This window comes from Artemia franciscana, chromosome 12, assembly GCF_032884065.1.
Source record: "Artemia franciscana chromosome 12, ASM3288406v1, whole genome shotgun sequence".
In the NCBI taxonomy this organism is placed as follows: domain Eukaryota; kingdom Metazoa; phylum Arthropoda; class Branchiopoda; order Anostraca; family Artemiidae; genus Artemia; species Artemia franciscana.
Genome location: NC_088874.1, coordinates 25,003,749 through 25,023,638, shown reverse-complemented (window position 1 = coordinate 25,023,638; position 19,890 = coordinate 25,003,749). Strand labels below are relative to the sequence as shown.

The 19,890-nt window shown below is 34.3% G+C and overlaps 1 protein-coding gene across 1 annotated transcript in view; it reads left to right on the top strand.

Moving 5' to 3' along the window:
* The first annotated feature begins 486 nt into the window (after nt 1-486).
* The window catches only part of LOC136033906 (ribonuclease H2 subunit A-like), a 21,309-nt gene continuing 1,905 nt past the window's right edge, over nt 487-19,890 (top strand). Inside the window, exons 1-6 of the mRNA XM_065714909.1 lie at nt 487-583; nt 2,018-2,187; nt 8,846-9,041; nt 12,436-12,562; nt 14,452-14,638; nt 16,988-17,111. Of these exons, the coding sequence (XP_065570981.1) occupies nt 2,046-2,187; nt 8,846-9,041; nt 12,436-12,562; nt 14,452-14,638; nt 16,988-17,111 (776 nt within the window). The 5' untranslated portion in view covers nt 487-583; nt 2,018-2,045. The remainder of the gene's footprint in view (nt 584-2,017; nt 2,188-8,845; nt 9,042-12,435; nt 12,563-14,451; nt 14,639-16,987; nt 17,112-19,890) is intronic.

Sequence of the window (19,890 nt, the reverse complement as noted above, 5' to 3'; positions counted from 1 at the left end):
AGTAGGTCATATTCAGAGTCAGTCAATTTTAGGCAAGCTGCACAGACCCAATTTTCACAGTCATCACAGTTTAGTCCTGATGAACTCTCATCCAAATTTTCACTGCAGGTTACACACTTATAAACATTTTTCTTAGGGATTTGCCTTGGACGTTTCTGTTTTGGCGGCATAACTTTTTCTATTCACACCAGGAGTACGTTTCCATTCACTGTCACTTATTCTATGGTCTAATTTAGGGTTTTATATTTATGGTCTAATCTATGGTCAGAACTTGGGGGACCTGTGGGAAGCGCAGATACTCAAATCGCCTATCCCCAGCAGTTTAAGGATGGATATCCCGCCGGTACCAATACGGCTCTTCGTGTTTGTTATCGCTCTCTTCAGCACAGGTTTCCCCAAATGCAGAAGATAAACGATTCAGCAAACGTAATCTGTGGCTCTATAAAAAACAGATACTTCGCAAATATAGACCGGCAACACTGTGTAGGTAAATAATGAAGAATGGGAAGATATGTAATTCCCTGGAGAATTGAAAATAAAATGAATTGCCCAAAAGTCTAAATATATCAATCACAGCACTGAGGTAGGTCCCTTAAATCAACAAGTAGGGTAAGACAAGGGAAAATGCAGAAAACAAAGAAAAACAGTTTTATCTCACAGTTTAATACATATATATCCAGGGTTCAAATCTATGCAGCCACATGGATTTGTTATAGATAATAAACAGGCATTTGGTTCAGTTGATGAAAAAGCTTTAGTGAAGGTCATATCCTAATATAGTATACCAGAAAATTACATTAAATTAATTAGTGCTCTGTGTGAAAATAATCTTGCTGCATGAACTGAGGGTAGTAGCTGATCTGTTGTAGAAGCAGTAGCTAAGCAGGGTTTGTCCTACCCCTATTTACACAGATTATTGAGGGTTTGTGTCCCAAGGAACACACCAAGGACTGTAGGAGAAGATTGTGTCAAATAATGAGGTAAAACTTTCTTAGGCTGATCATCCATATGATTTGAGTGTCCTAGATAAAACAGTTAGCAGAATGAATAAATTTTTAGATGTCTTTTGAATTCAGGGTAAAAGAAAAGGTTTGCAAATTAATATCCAGAAGACTAAGTTGCTTATGCTAGGGATAAATAAGGGTGAAAAAGGGATGTCAGGTAACAAGAAAGTTGACAATGTGGTTCCCTGGATAATTAAGGATGATGGATAAAGTGAAGAACACCCAAGGTATATAGGGTTTTTCCATAGTTGAAAAAAGGTTGAAAGAGTGAAAAAATGAATCTGAAAACTAAGATTAGACTATTGGAACTCAGTGCCATAACAGAAGTCAAGTATGACTATAAATTGTTGGTACTTAAAATATCTTAGGACAATAGGTTAAATGTTTTCCAAGATAATTATCTAAAGATGATTTTAAGTACTTATTTAACTGACAGTATATCAAACAGTAAGCTGTACAGAAAAAGCTGTTTGACCCAGCTGTTTAGGGCTATAATGGAAGAAAGGCTAAGGCAGCTAGACCCTATTTTGCAGATGAAGAATGACATATTGTCAAAGATTGTGCTTTTGGCAATCCATCTAGGGCCAAACAAAAACAGGTCTTCCCCAAATGGAGTGGGAACAAATCATAAAAAGGATTTAAAGGAAATTGTTAGAACATGTGAGAGGGTAAAGAATGAAGCTGTGAATAGATTGGGGTGGAAGAAGAGCATGTGCAGTTCTGTTGCTCCCAGGCAGCTTGGTGCTGTAATGAGCTATTATTTTTAGTAGGAAGGAATAAAGGAGGAGTATTTTGCCACTAGGCTATCCTCTTGTGGTAACATGCTGTAACAGGGATGTATTAGTTTTCATAGTAGAATTGTGAGACATTAGTTATTTGAAATTGGCTCAAACATAACAGTGTGAATTTATGTTAAGATTTAATTTTTTACATATTTAAATTTAAATATTTTTAGTGAGTCTTTAACAATGCTACTAAATATAAAGTTTTTTTTATTGTCCAACACTTTGTAGGTTTGGACTTATTTGGAGAATCAAAGAGATGAAGGGTTTTCAGCAGCTTTTTGATGACTTGCAAAAGTGTAACACCAAAAATTGCAAGGCATATTCCAATGTTCCTGAGTGTTGCAAAACATCTCCATGTGCACTTGGTATTGATGAAGCTGGAAGAGGACCTATACTAGGCAAGATATCTTTCAATTTTCATTTTGAACATTAATTGACCCTCAGAGTCTTTTACTTTTATTGCTGTAAATTTCTTGTCTGTAAAATAAGGTCCAGGAACCTGTCAATTGAATTTGGCTTGTAAAATTTTTGTAATGGACTTCACCTTGAAAGAGCTGTAAATTTGTTATTTTAAAAAGTCTATGTGAAGTACATCTTTCTGGTAAACAAAAGCTTACAGTTATAAAAATAGGAACTTCAGTCAGACAAATAATACTTTCTTTAGTATTTGCTCAAGAGTAAGATGACATATTGTCAAAGATTATGCTTTTTTGCAATCCATCAAGGACCAAACAAGAACAGGCTATCCCCAAATAGGGTCAGAACAGGTTAAAAAAGGACTATGTAAATAACTATAGTGTTAATTTTTCTTCTACAAAGAAAAGATCCAAAAACCTGTAGAATGAACTTGTAATACACTGTCTGTGTAATGGGTTCAGCTGTATCAATTCACAAAAATAGAGGGGAGGGGGACAACATATAGTTCTTAAAGTTAGAGGGCAATTTTATTGTTTTTTTCTGCAAAAATTGAATTAAAGCCTTTCCAATTAAAATACCCCCTAAAAGGGTATTTTTAAATACCTTTTGTATAACCTAAGTGAAGGGGAAGCAAATACTCCCCCTCTTAAACCCTGCAACTGACAAACCTGAATGGGTCTTCTATTAATAGAGATAAGCATTACATAGGATAATGTCTGGAACCCCCGCTCCCCAAAAAATGATACGGAATGGTTGACTAAAGAACTGGTTTATAGATCAAATGAAAGTCCATTATAAGGAGAATAGAATGGGATTTTTTCAGATTTTCATTTTTCAACCTAGTGTCCCTGCATGTACCAGTTGCCCCACTAAATACAAAGAGTGGTACAAACAGGAAGAGGGAGTGGTAAATATTGGGCTATGATATTAGCAAAAGAAATTTATATAATTAAAATTAATTTATTAGCAAAAAAAAAGAACAAAAATCACTTGTATAATCAAATTATCGACTTCAAGTAACCAAAGTCAGCCATACTTTCACAACAAATTAATTACTAGTCAGTGAGCTCTAAATGTGAGGATGCCCTGGAAGTAGTACCAGGAAGCATTACTAAAAGTATGCTCTCACCAAATTGCATTGGATGCTATTGTGAAAGTTCACTTTATAACAAAGGCTGTAAGGAAAGGTGTAATCCAGACAGATTATGTTTGTCTAGTGCTTGGGCCACCCATCAGGTTTAATGAATGCAGCCAATCTTTTTCTCTTATGCCTACGTTATTTTTTATCTACATGTTAAACTCTTGTTGTGAAAGTGATAATTTTGCAAGAGAGAAGACATTGGTTTGAAGTTGTATTTTTGTTATGATGTAAGATTGTCCCTTAACCATAGCACCTGTAATAAATACACGTTATATTTTTCTTTTATCTTGCCCAGAAAGGTTTTTTTTTACTGCATAACAAGCTCGTTCGGAGACCCCATACAGTGGCGCCCCAATCATAAACAAGCTCATATTCTATGCTTCATTAACATAAAGATCTCTCCCTCCAAATTGTCCCCTTCCCGCTCCCTTCGCTATTATCAATATCTTTTCTTCATTCAACTGATATTTTGACTTTTGTATCAACTCTAATTTTATTTAAATTCTTATGATTGCTTGCAATATGCCCGAAAGAGCACCATAGGCACCTTCATAGAATTTTTTCATTTATTTTTTGTGTTTTCTTTCTACCCTAATTTTATCTTTCACTCCTAACAATTTAAACGTTTGTTTTAACTCTATTGAATAATTACCCCAAACGCTAAAAAATGATCTTTTTTAGACAAAAATACTTGTATCTGAATTAAGTTTTTCATCTATAATTTTATTTCCTTTCTAAAAAAAATTGCCTCGCCCCATTTTTCACGCAATTTAAAATCATTATTACGCGAAAATGTTTAATTGTGCGAGTGGGAGGGGGATATTACCAGCCTATGTTTGTGCAATCAGAAAAAATATGGGTTGCTAGAAAATAACTTTCAGCTGAAAAACTCTTGTGGGCTTGTTGCCTACCCCTCAAATTAATGAATTTTGGATCATTTTAGATTTTCGTATGATCATTTTATATCATTTTGAAATCTATCCATGATTGAGGTACTTCAATTTCACGATCCTTTGCTAAGATTGGGCAGTAGCCTATTTTCCAAGATTATGCTCAAGCTAAGAGTTTGTAATCAGACAGTTCATGGTACCAAACTGTAGTAAGGAGTGACCCGGCTCAATAGTAAACAAAACTCTAAAAAACGGAATTTTGATACCAATAGATATATTAAAAGAATTGGATTTTTATGCTGATTTTAATTATATAAAATTCATCAAATTTAGTCTTACTCATCAAAAGTTACGAGCCTGAGAAAATTTGCCTTGTTTTGGAAAATAGGCGGAAACATCCCCTAAAAGTCATACAATCTTAAGGAAAATCACACCATCGCATTCAGCGTATCAGAGAACCCTACTGTAGAAGTTTCTTATCTACAAAAATGTGGAACTTAGTATCTTTTGCAAGAAGACTGATCATGGGTGTGTGTTTATTTGTTTGTTTGTTTATTTGTTTGTTTTTTCCCAGGGGTGATCGTATCGACCAAGCGGTTTTAGAATGTTGCGAGAGGGCTCGTTCTAACGGAAATTAAAAGCTCTAGTGCCCTTTTTAAGTGACCAAAACATTGTAGGGTACCTAGGCCTCCTTCTACGCTCGTTTTTTCCCAAAGTCAACAAATCAAAATTTTGAGATAGCCATTTTGTTCAGCATAGTCGAAAAACATAATAACCATGTCTTCAGGGCTCACTTACTCCCCCACAGTCCCCAGAGGAGGGACTGCAAGTTACAAACTTTGACCAGCGTTTACATACAGTAATGATTATTTGGAAGTGCACAGACCTATTCAGGATGATTTTTGGTTGGGGGGGGGGGGGCTTAAGGGGAGGGTGTACGTGGGAGGATCTTCCCTTGTGGTATTTATCATGGGAGGAGAGAAAATCCATGCAGGGGGCGCATGATTTTCTAGCATTATTTAAAAAAAAACAATAAAAAAATAAACATAAAAAGTATTTTCAACAGAAAGTAAGGACCAGCATTAAAACTTAAAACGAACAGAGATTATTACGCATATGGGGGGTCGATCTAAATAGCTCGCTCTTTACGCTAAAGTATTTTTAGTAATTTCAACTATTTATTCTTGCACTTCCTGGCTGAAGGGCCAAGAAACGGAGATCAGCACCGCCCGTACGGACTGTAAAGTCTAATGCCGTATCCTTTACCTTTACCTTTGTGATTCAGGGGTCAATCTTAAAGAATTGGGACAAAATTAAAGCTATAGGATAAAGAGTGGGGTATTAACGAGAGGGAAAACCCCCTCATATACATAATACAAATATACAAGTTCGTTACGTAAGTTAATATGTAAGTTATACATATTTTTTACTAATAAAAACGTTCGTTAAAAATTACGAATTCTAGTTGCCTTTTTAAGTAACCGAAAAATTGGTGGGCAACTAGGCCTCCTCTCCCACCCTTTTTCTCAAAATCGTCTGATCAAAACTAAGAGAAAGCCATTTAGCAAAAAAAAAAAAAAAAAATCAATATGCAAATTTCGTTTTAAGTATTCATTTGCGGAGAGCCAAAATAAAAACATGCATTAATTTAAAAACGTCAAGAAATTAAATAAAAAAAAACAAGTTTTTTTTTAACTGAAAGTAAGGAGCGACATTAAAACTTAAAACGAACAGAAATTACTCTGTGTATGAAAGGGGCTGTTCTTCTCTCAACGTCCCGCTCTTTACGCTAAAGTTATTTACTGTTTAATAAAGTAGAATTGAGAGAAAGAGTAAAACTTCAGCGTAAAGAGCGGGACGTTGAGGAGGGAACAGTCCCATTCATATACGGAGTAATTTTTGTTCGTTTTAAGTTTTCATGTTGCTCCTTACTTTCAGTTAAAATAAAAACTTGTTTTTTTATTTAATTACAATTAGGCCTCTACTATAAACTGTCTGTGTAATTAAAATAGTTACAATTGTATATGGTTGAAATATTCAAACTAATGGAATGCTTATTAAGAAAATTTATACAGAATATTTAGAGAAAAAATAATTTTCCTGGTGTTATAATAGATATAACTGTTGAGATGGTGATTACGGAGACCTGCATTCGTGTTTTTTTTCATGTATTTCTGTCGATGTCTGAATCCCCCTCGTATAATTGGATGTCTGCTCCTAGTTATTAGTCTCCTCCAGTGGTTTTATGATCAATAAGGAAACAAATTAATTGTCTTCGATGTTTAATTCAGGATTTAACTGTTAGGAACTCGAGAATTTTCGGAACTTACCATTTCAAGTAACGTTGGTATGTTAAGCAATCAAAACCTCAGTGTTTATAAACACCTGTCTATGGCAAGGACTTTAGAAATATGGATTCTTTGCTGTACCAAGATGCCTTGAAATAGAGAGGTCCTTAAATCTCAAGCTCCTATCTGGAATTTAATCTGGGGTCTGTTCGAAAGACAATTGTCTATTCTATGGATGTGCTACGAGAGCTAGTACTGAATGAAAACTCACACTGGAAGCACAAGGAATTCTCGCAAACTATTTTTTTGCGCATTTTTTTGTTTAATTTTGAAAATTGCACTTATTTCTAAGTAGGAAAATCGAAATCCCTAACCACACGACAAAAAAAAGCTCCAACATCGCGGTTGACGCGATAAAAAATTGCCGCAAATTAGTTCAAAGTCAACGGAAAGCTGCCACCTCGGGTGGCGATGGTGCGCTGGCGGCGCTACGACACTTCGGTGGCGGTCGACCGGGCCTCTCGTCGGTTGTGTCTGATGCATGTTCCGGCATGATGTCGGTGTCTATTAAGAATTACCTAACCGGATTGCACTGATCACATTTTCAACAAGGACAGGATTCTTCGAAACGTCCTATTGGGTATCCAGTTTAATATTTCTAACAAAGTCGGATTTCGCGGCTTTTGCATGAATATTTAATGTACTGGGTAAAGCAGCAGTCATCACTATAGTAGACTCATCATGTACCATATGAACTAGAGCTTGTCCTTACGAGCCAAAATGTGCTTAACTTTATCTGCGCCAATCAGTTGACGGACAAATTCTCGCTGATAATTCGGCTCTGCACGCTCATGCTATCAGGAAAGTTCGTTAACACTACTGAAACAGTAGGAGTATTGAAGGCCAGACAACTGGACTCAGGGTACTAATAGAAATTTCCTGTTTTTTCTACAAAAAAGTTCAATATTTTGACGCATTCATTAAGATACGACGCTTTTATTGCACCTGGGTCTTTATGAATAGCTGGAACATCGGCAGAGGATAACTTGAAAAGAGAAAAATGAAAACCGAAATTTTTAGACATGAAGAGAAAAAGCACCTAAATTTTAGATGTTTTGTAAACTTTATTTTGCTAATATGGATGGAGTTTTTTTTTCCTTGTCCAATGAATTTCATATTTTAGATTCCAATTCTCATTAATGTGTCCTTGGGTTTAAAGGGGTTTAAAAGTTCCTTTTCTTGCGCTTGTAAATTTTTACAGAGGATCGACCTGGTCGTGGTCGATCGATCACTGGTCGTGGGTGATCACGGGTTTTTCCTGTAGATGGGGGTCAAAACTCAGAAAATTGCATTTTAGAATATTACCTTAAATCGCAGCTTGGAGCGATATAAGGATTTTCCATCCTTGTGATGCTCGAGTGATGAAAAGAAAATCGTTTGGTGTAGTTTGGGGTATTATAGTGTGAAATCATCACAAGGATTTTCCATCCTTGTGATGCTCCAGTGATGAAAAAAAATCGTTTGGTGTAGTTGGGGTATTATATTGGTATTACAGTGTGCGCTGGATTTGGGATCCTTTGTCTGAAAGGACGCGGGTTCGAATCCCAGTGTACCCAATTGTTCAGTTTGGGACGGGAGTCAGTGGCGTGACTCTGTAAGCTTAGCCAGAGTCGACCCAGCTTTAAATGGGTACCAGGAGAAATCTGGGGAAGGTAAACAGGAAGGGTGTGCGAAAGCACAGGATGGTTGGCCCCCAGCCCCCCCCCCATTGCACTTCCTGGCTGAAGGGCCAAGAAACGGAGATCAGCACCGCCGGTAGGGACTGTAAAGTCTAATGCCGTATCCTTTACCTTTACCTTTTTACAGTGTGAAATCATCACAAGGATTTTCCATCCTTGTGATGCTCCAGTGATGAAAAAAAAAACCGTTTGGTGTAGCATTGATTTCATTATATTTTTCTATGGTATACAAACATTTTTTTTATTTGAAAGTTTCCACCTCGCCCTTGTGCCAGCTTATGCGTGGAGCAAGTAAATTCCTTGCACGGTTTAATACTAACTCTCAAAAGTAAAAAAAAGGCAACTTATTTTGTCAATGGAAAATCACACTTTGCATTAGGGGCTGTGTGTCCATAAGAGTAAAGTGGGAAAGCATATCTTATTAAATTCTAGATGACTAGGGGGATGGGATATGTTTGTCGTAAGTATGTAGGGACATATGTACGCAATTTTACGTTTTTCTTAGGTTTTTAAGAAACTCCCTCCTTTTTCAAAGACATTCCTCATTATCAATGTAATATCGTGAAAAATCATAATCGTAGGTCCGATGGTCTATGCTGCATCGTTCTGCCCTTTGAATCACTCAGCTGAATTGAAGAAGATAGGATGTGCCGATTCCAAAACATTAAATGAAGAAAAGCGAGATGGTTTGTTTGAAAAACTGGACGAAAATGAGTCTGTTGGCTGGGCTGTTCACATACTAACACCTACATTTATCTCAAATCAAATGTTTAAAAGTAAGGATGTTAGAGACACCTTTAAGTTTTCTGAAGATTCGGCTTCGAATGCTAATTCATTTATTCGAAATTAGAAACTCCTATCTCTGCATGTAGAGTATCAAATTAACCCGGCCAAACTAGAAACGCCTATATCACTAGCGCCATAAGCATTAGGCTCTGGTCGTACAGAGTAAAGTTAAAAAACCCTATAGCTACAGAATTTAATTTTCATAGATTGTGCTAAGTTTGTTTTTACTTATATATCTAAAATTTAGGTCTTATTTTTATGATTATTGATTATAGCCAAGTTCATTTGAATTAGCTAATTTTGAAATGGTATCTATTAGTCATGAGAAAGTGGTTAGGACATATAAGTACCTATAGCATTAATATCCTGAATTCTTTTGGTAAGCAATAAATTTATGCAGTCTGTTTGTTTTTATACAGCTATAATTTGTGCACAGATAGCCGTTTCTGTAAGAAAATGAGAACGAAAAAAACGAAACGCCTATTTTTAGTTTCGCCAGTCTTCTCACCTTCCTTATTTTCTTTAGGCCAATTTGTAATTCCGCCATATGAAAACTTTTCTGGGTTTAAAATTGGTTTCAGTCCATCTCCGCCCCCTGCCCTTTCTATAAATCTACCTTCCGCGAAAAACATAAAACAGTGGAGAGTTCTAAAAAGAAAACGTGACGCTTTTCTTGCGGAAAAAGCTTCTTTTCAAACCTCAGTCACGTTCTCTGGAAAAATAGTTGCCCACTCCCCTCCCCTCCTTCTCTCAATCTACAAACAAAACTCAAGTTCCCTTGATTATGCTTGAAATAATAGTTAGGATATCAATAACATTTAAGTCAAAAATCACATGTTAAGATTTGGATTATGAATTACCCTAGTCAATAGATTGTAGAATTGTTTTTAGAATGAGAGAAGAATGTCAAATATCACACTAATAATAATTTTGGTGGAATATAAACAAATAGGGTTGATTGCTTTCAATTATAACGACGACCGAGTAAAACGTGTCAAGTAAAACAGCTTTCAATTTAGTTTCAATTTCAGATAGCGCCTTTGAATATAGACTATACCCCCCCCCCCTACAATTCCTGGACTGTTGGCTCTCGCTCAGAAAAAAAATCCTGTTTAACCCCAGACAAAAATTGTGGACAACCTTCTAGAAGATACTGTGACATTCATCATACTGACCGACCTAAAATGAAGAATGTTTAAAAAAATTAACAAAAAAGATTTCGTATCTTTTTAGATTTATCTAAATCTAAAATAGCCTAAAAAAGATTTAGGCTATTTTTCCAGTTGACCAATAACTTTGGCCACTAATGGATGACCAATGAAGTGCTAACGGCTTTGAAATGCCTTAATAAGTAGATAGTGAATTAATACATGCAAAAAAGTTACCTAACAGCCGGTAACAATCGAATTAATTGCTGAGCAGTGAGTCAATTCTTCATTTCTCTGCCATTCCCAGCCAGTTGCCGTAATTGTAATCGATCGTATTTTTTCACTTTGGGGACCTTGGTGTATCTCTGTTTAAATTTTTAACTGTCCGTATTCCATTTCTTGTTCTAATTTGTCACAGTTTACCTTTCTAATTAAATGTTAAGAAGAAATTTTGTTCAGGTTTATTTCACTTATTCTAAATTAAGCGATTCTTGAATGAAATAAAAAATCTGCGGGGGCCAGCTTTTTTTAAAGAAAAAATCTGATTAAAAAAAAAAAAGGTTGAAGAAGCTTGAATTCTAAAAACTTTGGTTGACAAGTTTTCTGGCACCTACCTTGAAATTCCGATTTTTATCAAAGTAATTTTTTGCTCCTTTTTATTCCATGAGTTGAGAAGGATCAACTGATTATGATACTATAATTCTTCAACTGATTATGGATTCTTCTGCAGATGTAGAATATTGTTCTTGCGCATTCTTCTGTCTGTTAATTCTCCTGCGGATGTAGCTTTTGTGTAACTTTGGAGCTACTAAATTGAAAGATGATGATGATGATGACGAATTTAATCCTCCTTCTCACTGGCGTGACTTTAGGATCATGCACTTTGGATGAACACTGCTGAAACAAAGAAAATTAATCATAGGGATTTATCCCTTGAGATCTTGTGTAAAAATTCAATTGTTGCTGAAATCACTGTTACATTCTCATCAGTTGTTGCTGAGCTGCCAGGAAGATCATGGTAGTCTTTAAGTTGAAAGAATTGAAAGTAAATTGAAAAAAAAAGAAAACTGAATTGAAAGAATTTGCGTTAGAAAATGATTTTAAAAATGGTGCATCTCTGGGTAAGTTTTCTCAAATAAGAGCTATTTGATTGGACGGCCAAATATGGTTAAAGTGTACAAATTTTGAATTATTGTCAAAAGAACGTTTTAACACTGCATAGAAAAAAAAAAATCAAAATTAAAGTAAAACAGTTCAAAATAGGGATGAAACCTTTTTATTGACAGTGAATAGATATAAAATTATTTAACTGGATATTTCGAACACATATACAGTGTTCATCATCAGCAGTAAATATATAAAATATATAAATTATATATAAATATATAAAAATTTTATACATATAAAAATCAAAATGGAAATGGTTTTCATCTCTCAGCAAAATCAAGATATTCTAAGCTGAGTTTTTTTTTTTTTGATTTTTAACCAAAAGGAATGGAAAACTGCCCAGAGAGCATAGATTTTCGAAAACAAAATTTGTTTCGACACCAGACAAACGCTATTACATTCTATCCCTCAATAAAAACTGCCAAATCTTGTCTTTTGCAAAGCTTTACATGTTCTACAAATAGATGAAGTGAACTAGAAGCTGTCTTTTTTTAAGCTTTTTATCATTTAATTTTTTTAAGACTCAGATATAAAAGCAATCAACAAAACTGTAGTGTGTAGCTTAATTTTGAAACTTTATCATTGTATATGGCGTGTAAAAATATTTGGGGCGGTTTTGAGCAAGACTACCCTTTTAGCTCTTAGTTCCCTTGAAGTAAGTATGCCTGTGTAACTATCAGAGTTTCATGTTCTAGGGAAAGATGAAGCTAAACAAAAAAATGCCTTTTTTTAAGATTTAAGTGAGAAAAGTGTTTATTTTTGAAGGCTTAAATAAATAATAATCAACAAAAATGGTAACTAATCAAATAATAATCTACAAAGTTTAGTATTTAGATGAATTTCGTGACTTTATTGTGGTTTATGATGGTGGTTTATGATGCACAAAGTTATATTGAATAGTCTTTATACGTGAGGTATTGTAGCACTGTTTGTCCCAGTTAGGGCCGGTCTGGTGCACAATTACACATTTTTAGAAAAAAAATGTGAGATACGCCCTTTCATTTTCAACAGTTGAAATAAAAAAAAGAAAACGAAGGTGAAAGCTTGAAATATATTTTATTTGTTTCTAGGTCCAAAATATCATTGAACGAGATATCTCATGACGCAGCTATAGACTTGATATCGGAGTGCATAAACAATGGGGCAAATATCAAAGAAGTCTACGTTGATACCGTTGGACCCCCTGAGAAATATCAGGTTATTATTAGGTTATTAATTATTATTAATTCAATAATAATCAGTTAATTTTTTATTTAAATTTAATAAGCAATTTTGTGAATTAGATTAGAGGGATCGGAACCGTGTTCTTTTTGCTTTTTTTCAGAAAAAAAAAAAACAGAACAGTCATCAGTGGGAAAAAATAAAGAACGGAATTTGAAAAAAAAAATAGAAGCTGTCAGGTTTGGCACCGGAATCATTTCTGGGTCCTTTTTCTCTATTAACAAATGATTCTAAGACAGCAAACCTTATTGATTGTGTTACTGTGAACCGAAGACTAGCAGGATCAATATAAGATACTAGGGTATATAGAAGTGCTGTTATTGATGTTGAAAGTAAAGATCACCATCTAGTAGTGTCTAGGGTTAATTTAAAGCTGAAATTTGGGAAGGGTAACTACCTCCTGGGGTGGTTATGATGTTGATAGACTCAATGATAAAAGTTTGAGGAAGCTTACCAGGAACAGTTGAATGCTAAACTGGATAGTTTCAAATTTGATAATGTGGAAGATGGATGGAATAATCTTAGGAAAACAGTTTGTGAAGTTATGATGGTGTCTTGGGGAAGAAAGTTAGGAGCGCAGCTAGGAATGTTAGTGAAAAAGCTTTATGTTTAATAGAGAGGGGAAGGGGCTTGAAGGGGAATTATCTGAGTGATAGATTATATGAAAACAAAAGGAATGTAAAAGAAGTGGAGAAAGCATTAAAATATGAACTAAGGATGTGTGAAGTGGAGACCATGGATAAGATTGCTAAGGACCTGGAAGATGCAGCTAGACGGAGTTAAAGATAGTAACGGGACCACAATTAGTGATAATGAAAGAATTAAGAGAGATGGGCAGAACATTTTGAGAATATGCTAAACCGAGATAGAGTTGCAGGAAAAGATATAGAGGAAAATGAAAAAGTTTGTCATACCTTGGGTGTGAAGGAAATTTTTTTTTTTCTTTTTTTTGTGAGGAAGAATTAGCGATAGTACTAAAAAGATTAAAAATATTACGGCTCCAGGTGCTGATAGTATGGCAAATGAATTTATTAAATATGATGGCTCTGAGGTGAGAAATAAGCTACTGAAGATTATGAATATGATTTTTGAAAAAGGGGAAGGATCTAGTGATTTTAAGAAAACATTAATGAAACCACTGTATAAGAAAGATGATAAGATTGAGTGTGGTAATTTTCGAGACATTAGTTTGGTCTCTGTAGGTAACAAATTATCTAGTAATTTGATACTCTTAAAACTGAGAGAAGCTGTAGACAAAGTTATGAGAGAAGAATAGTGCGATTTTAGGAAAGGTACAAGAAGTGTCGACCAAATTTTCACTCTCAGGTCAATAATTGAAAAGTGCCTGAGTATAGTACCTGAGTGCCTATATATATATATATATATATATATATATATATATATATATATATATATATATATATATATATATATATATATATAGAAATAGTATAGATAACATCATAATTCTGGCTCGATGAAGAGACAGATTTGAAACTAATAAATACATTTATAGAAACTAATGTTTATTAGAAACAAATTGTATTTATTAACATTTGGAAATTAAATATATTTATTAATATTTAGAAACTAAAACAAACTTATCAGAAACTAATAAATTCTAAGTTTTTATTGTCTCTGGTAAAACTGGAACTGTGGGCTTGTCAAGAAATAGCATGTTTCATGGGAAACATAAACTTTAAAACAAATAAACAGAAGAAGCGTCTTGCATGGTTTGTTTTGCAGCATTTTTTACTTTTTCTTATACATTTTAAGTGACCAATAAAAGGTCATATTGGTCCTGATTTATGTTTATTTAAGTTATTAGTGTAATGCCCATCTTCATTAAAGAATTCCTTTATTAGGCAAAACTTATGGCGATTTTTCCTGACATCAAAATTAATGTGTCGAAAAAAGCTGACGCCCTTTTTCCTGTTGTTAGTGCTGCCTCAATTTGTGCTAAAGTTGCTAGAGATGGTGTTTTAAAACAATGGATATTCAAGGAATCTAACATTGAAGACGGCATTCAGTGGGGATCCGGATATCCTGCAGGTTTGTGCAACAGATAAATTATGAGAAATATCTTTCAAATCCAATAAATGAGTCAAAATTGAAGGTTGTGTATTAACTCAGGGGGATAATCTTCCTTCTTCCTTCAAAATAAATCTTCCTTCTTGTCAAAAGTGTCACACACTTTTCATTCTTTTCTATATCTTATCCTGTAACTCTGTCATGGTTCAATATAGTCTTAAAATGTTCTGCTCATCTCTCTTTAACTCTTTTCTTGTCACTAATTGTGGCTCTGTTCCTATTTTTAGCTGGAGCAAGTCCAGATTGACTATATGACTGAATAGAAAAGACTAATGTATTTTAGATGGGTGTCATAGGAATAAAAAATTTCCGACACCACCGACAGTGCAGTGCAATCCAACAGAACTGGAAAATTTCAGAGAAACTTTAAATTGGTTTTCATTCAAGTTTTTAATATCTGGAGTTTGTGCTGCTATTTTGGCCTCAGGTGGCTTCGTACTGTAGTATATCGCAGTTGCCTTCTAAAAAAATAACCTAAGATCTAAATTTTCCTCTTGTTGCTATGAATAATTAACATTTATTATATCCGCAAAATACGTTTTGTATATATATATATATATATATATTAATCTTTAAGCTGTATATATTTTACCGTGAATGTCCAAAATCTGGTTAATGTCGACCAGACTCCTTTTATTCTGTTTGGATTCAATTAGCTTTGCGAGTCAGCTTTTTAAGTCTTTTGCAAGTTATGATGGTAAAAGTTAAAGTTAGATTATGTTAGGTTAGGATAGGTTAGGTCGAATTTGGTTCTAGATATCAGAAATGGGTTAAAAACCTCATCTAAGCTAACCCAACCTATTCTACCCTAACCTGTCATCATTAAACCTTGCATTAAAATTGAAAAAGTTGACTGGCAGCGCTGACTAAATCCAAGGAGAAAAAAAAAATCTATTTCGGACAATTCACAGGTAAATGTCAACATTCTCCAATTTGCGGACATTCACGGTAACATATATCCTATTTGAGAGGTATTTATTAACAGATTAGTTTTAAGTCATGCATATTTCTGTTTAAATGGCCTTATGTAAGGTTTTGATCATTTTCTTTCTATGATAAATAAATATTTCTAGTATTATCTTTGAATCAGCTGCATTTCAAACACGACCTGTAAGATTTTTGGTGTCTTTGTCATTTTTTTTTTTGTTTATCCATAGTGTGAAATGAAAGCAAAAATTACACTTAGGTACATCTGACGTTTACTAATGTAGACTTGTAGTCTTGAAGCTCCTCCCCGAATTTTTTTTTTTTTTTTTTTTTTTTTTTTTTTTTTTTTTTTTTGATATCATGAGAAATTGCTTGGAAATTAAACTATTTGGGGTGAATAGTTGATTATGTTTTGAAGTATTTAAACCTCTTCATCTCTTGGAAATTTTCTCTTGAGTTCATAGGTACTAACAGGGAGGGGGGGGGGTAATGGCCTTCCCTGGGAAGTACGAATACTTGAAAAATCTGTTAATAAGAAAATGAGAAATATTTATAAGTAATTTATGTTATATTATGTTTTGAAGTATTTAAACCTCTTCATCTCTTGGATATGTTCCCTTGAGTCCATAGGTACTAACAGGGAGGGGTGGGGGATAATGGCCTTCCCTGGGAAGTACGAATGCTTGAAAAATCTATTAATAAGAAAATGAGAAATATTTCTAAGTAAATTTATAATAATAAGAAAACTCCTGGTAGCAATTAGTCCTCCAAGGGAAATTTCTTGGCAGAGCTTATGTTTGAGCCTGCCTAAATTTTGCCCTTAAAACTTTTTTTTATATACAGTCATGTGTAGACATAACCTTGTTGAGATTAAATTTATAGTAATTGTTAAGTAACAAGGGTGTTTGTTAATTTTTTTTTTGGGGGGGGGGGATAATATTCTGATGAGCACACTCTACTTCTTTAAATTTTGCGAGAGGGGTAATGTATGGAACTTAATTAAGAGGCATCTTTGATCATTCTGGGTGGGGGGTAGATTAAATTCCCCCATGAAGTTCATTTTTACTCGACATCCAGTATTTGCAGCAATTAGCTCTTATAAAGGTTCATTTTTTTTATTTATTTTGTTTTTATAGTCTCTAGAAAACGTCATCTGCAAAGAAGGTGTTTACCCTGTATAGAACTGCTTCCTTATTTTCCTATCTTGCAATTCGTCCAAAGAATGGTTAATCAAGTAAAATATATTTTGTCTTTTTAATTGTCTGTTTTAGATTTATTTAACGAGTCTTTGACCACAATCAAATCTGGCTTCAAAACATTGGACAGGGAGTGTGTCCTGTTGATTTGTATGCCTTTTTAAGGAAAATAATTTATTAATTGCAGATCCTGTCACAAAAAAGTTTTTGATTGATGTTTTGGATCCTGTCTTTGGCTTTCCTCAAATAGTTAGGTTCAGTTGGCAGACTGCCCAGACTATCATTAAAGACAAATGTGTTGCTATTCAATGGTAAGTCTTTCGGGTCTTCATTTTCTCTAGCGAAGGGATTCATTGTAGGCATCATGAAGTGAGCTGGATATTTTCACAGAACATGTTACACGTGATGTTCTAGTCACTACATCAATCAGATCGGTTTTGGTCGCCTGGCTGCCTCGCCTGCTGCCTCTACCCGCGTCAGCCAAGGCTTTGGTCCCTTCAGGAAAACTGTAAAAAATTAGTTCTAGATAACATTTTTTTTTTTACATTAATTGATTAATTTTTTTCTTCCGTGATGTCTAAGTCTTAGGGACAACGTAGATTGTATATAGTAGTAAATAAATAGATGTATGTTTGGTATTGTTTATTGCGCGTGGAGCTAGTTCCAGACTTGGTTTTTGGCAGGTAATCAATAGTAGGCGAGTGATGGTTTTTTTTTTTTTTTTAGGAAAAAACTAAACACACTTTTTTTGTGTGTTGTATTCCTTACCGTAGAGCTCTGTGATGGAACTATAAGGATTTATTTGTATAATTTTAATTTACTGTTGGGTTGATTTTAGAATAAATATATCTGCCCATGTTCTCTAAAATGCGTCACAGCGTCTTTAGTCGCTTTCTGAAATAAATTTAAAGTAGAGCTTTTAAACTTCTTACTTACCGATCCTTCCAAAACATTGTAAATTGCTCAAATATTTTGGTTTGACAGCCTTGGGTTAAAACAACTATAACGGTTGAGTTTTCGCATCTTTCAGTAAAGCAAATGATTTATACCAAGTCTGACATGATAGAATGTATTATAGATTTGGAATTTAAATCAGTTGAGGAAAACTTACAAAAAAGTTAGTATACACAAAAAAAAATCGCAACATCCCGAACACCGAACACCGTTCTTTTTCATGAAACTGGTAATTATTTGAAGTCAAGCAAATCGAAAGCCGTTTTCCATTCTTTCCACCCATCTGTCAAGTTAATGCTTTTTAGCATTCATGGTGCAAAAATACCTTATGTTTTGGTAAGACTACTTGACAACATTTCTACTGGTCGAAGTCCGATGATGCCAGCAGAACTGCGGAACTTGCATCCAAACTAGGAAGGGTGTAGAGCTTAGCTATCCTTTGCCAAAAGCAAGTATTTATTCAACAACTTGATTTTGAGTTAAGTACCCTCCCCTCTAATTTAGACACGGTAGCCGAAGTTTTTTTTATCTGAATTCATAACCAGATTGTTTTGTATCTGCTATGTTTTCTATAAACAGGATCAAAACCAGATATCTGTATACAGGGTTGAAGATTTTTTTCGATTTCCACGGCAAAAACTTAGTACGTAAATTGTAGAACTATAACACTTTGTATTCTCTGTCTACTAGAAAACAGAGATGAGAGGGATTTAAAACCTATTAATGAAACTCTGTATCTTCATATATTTATCCCTTTCCAAAAATGAAAAATAATCATACTTGTACGATTTTCGCACGAAATTTGGAAAAACATAGAAAAAAAAGAAAGATTTTTCTCAGGTGTAGGTAAGATCCCAGAAGTTTAGAAATCCGGAGTCTGCAATCGAAAAGTAAACAGACTTCTGAGATTTGACACGGCTCTGATGGAATCAAAACGCCTTACAGCTACCTATCGGAAAATCTATGCTTACGGATTGTAGGTATAATAATATTTGAAAAATCACTCATATAGTTTCTTCAGGGAAAAATTGTAATTGTGTATTAGACAATGATGTAAAATCATGTTTCAGAACTTAGAGACTGTTGGCGGCATTGACACTAGCTCTAGAACAAAATCACAAGATGAATCGTATAAAATCAAGTACTCTACCCCTTACTTTTGGTTCTAAGCTACTAATAGTGGCCAGAAATTTCCGGGAAAGTCCAATAAGACAACAAAAAAATCTATTGAGAAAAATTAGTAAAAACAACTACAGGGACCAATCATTTGGGGTAATACATAATCACTAAAATTTGGGATAATTCGCTAGGGATCCCATCCGTCTCTCTTGGTAAGGGTCTTTGAAATAGACTGTATTTTTGGGTACAAAAAAAAAGATTTTCAAACTGGCATTATTTTTAAACAAAACTTTGAAATCCTTTTGCTAACTCAAGACTTTATTTTACTTCTAGTAGTACACAGACATTAATGTACTAAAAGACTTTCTATTTTCTCAACCCAGAAATGTTAAAAAGAAACCCTAGTTGGTGTTAGAAGAACCATTTTCTAAGTTTTTGTTTCACGAGAAACCTTATGCCTAATTGATTGTATTGTGTAAGGTCTATGGAAATAATTCTAAAGGCACTGTTCCAGTGAACGAAAAGTTTACTGAAAACATCAAAAAATGTGAATCTCAAAACAATCCTCGTGTAAATGAGAAGAATGCGTTCAATATGAGCAAAACTTTGATTCAGCTGACAGAAGAGCTTTAGCAAAGGTCTTTTCCTTTTGAGGAAGTGAGGTTAGTTGCTGGTTTCATATCAAATCAGGAGTTAAACAAGATTGTGTTCTATCCTTATTTATATCAATCGTCTTGACGAACTTTATCTCAAAGAGCACAGGAAAGGCAATGAGAGAACACGGAATCAAATGGGGAAGAAATTCTTTACTGGACTTAGATTATGTTGATTATTGAAGCATCCTAGATGAAAGTGTAAGCAAAATGAATGAACTCTTAGAGGTTTTATAAGTTCCGGTTGCTAGGATAGGTTTGAAAATTAATGTTAAGAAGACTAAGTCGTTAAGGTTAGGAATAAGTGAAGTTAACGAGGTGCAACGAAAAAATCGATAAGTGGACAGCTTCACTTACCTTGGTA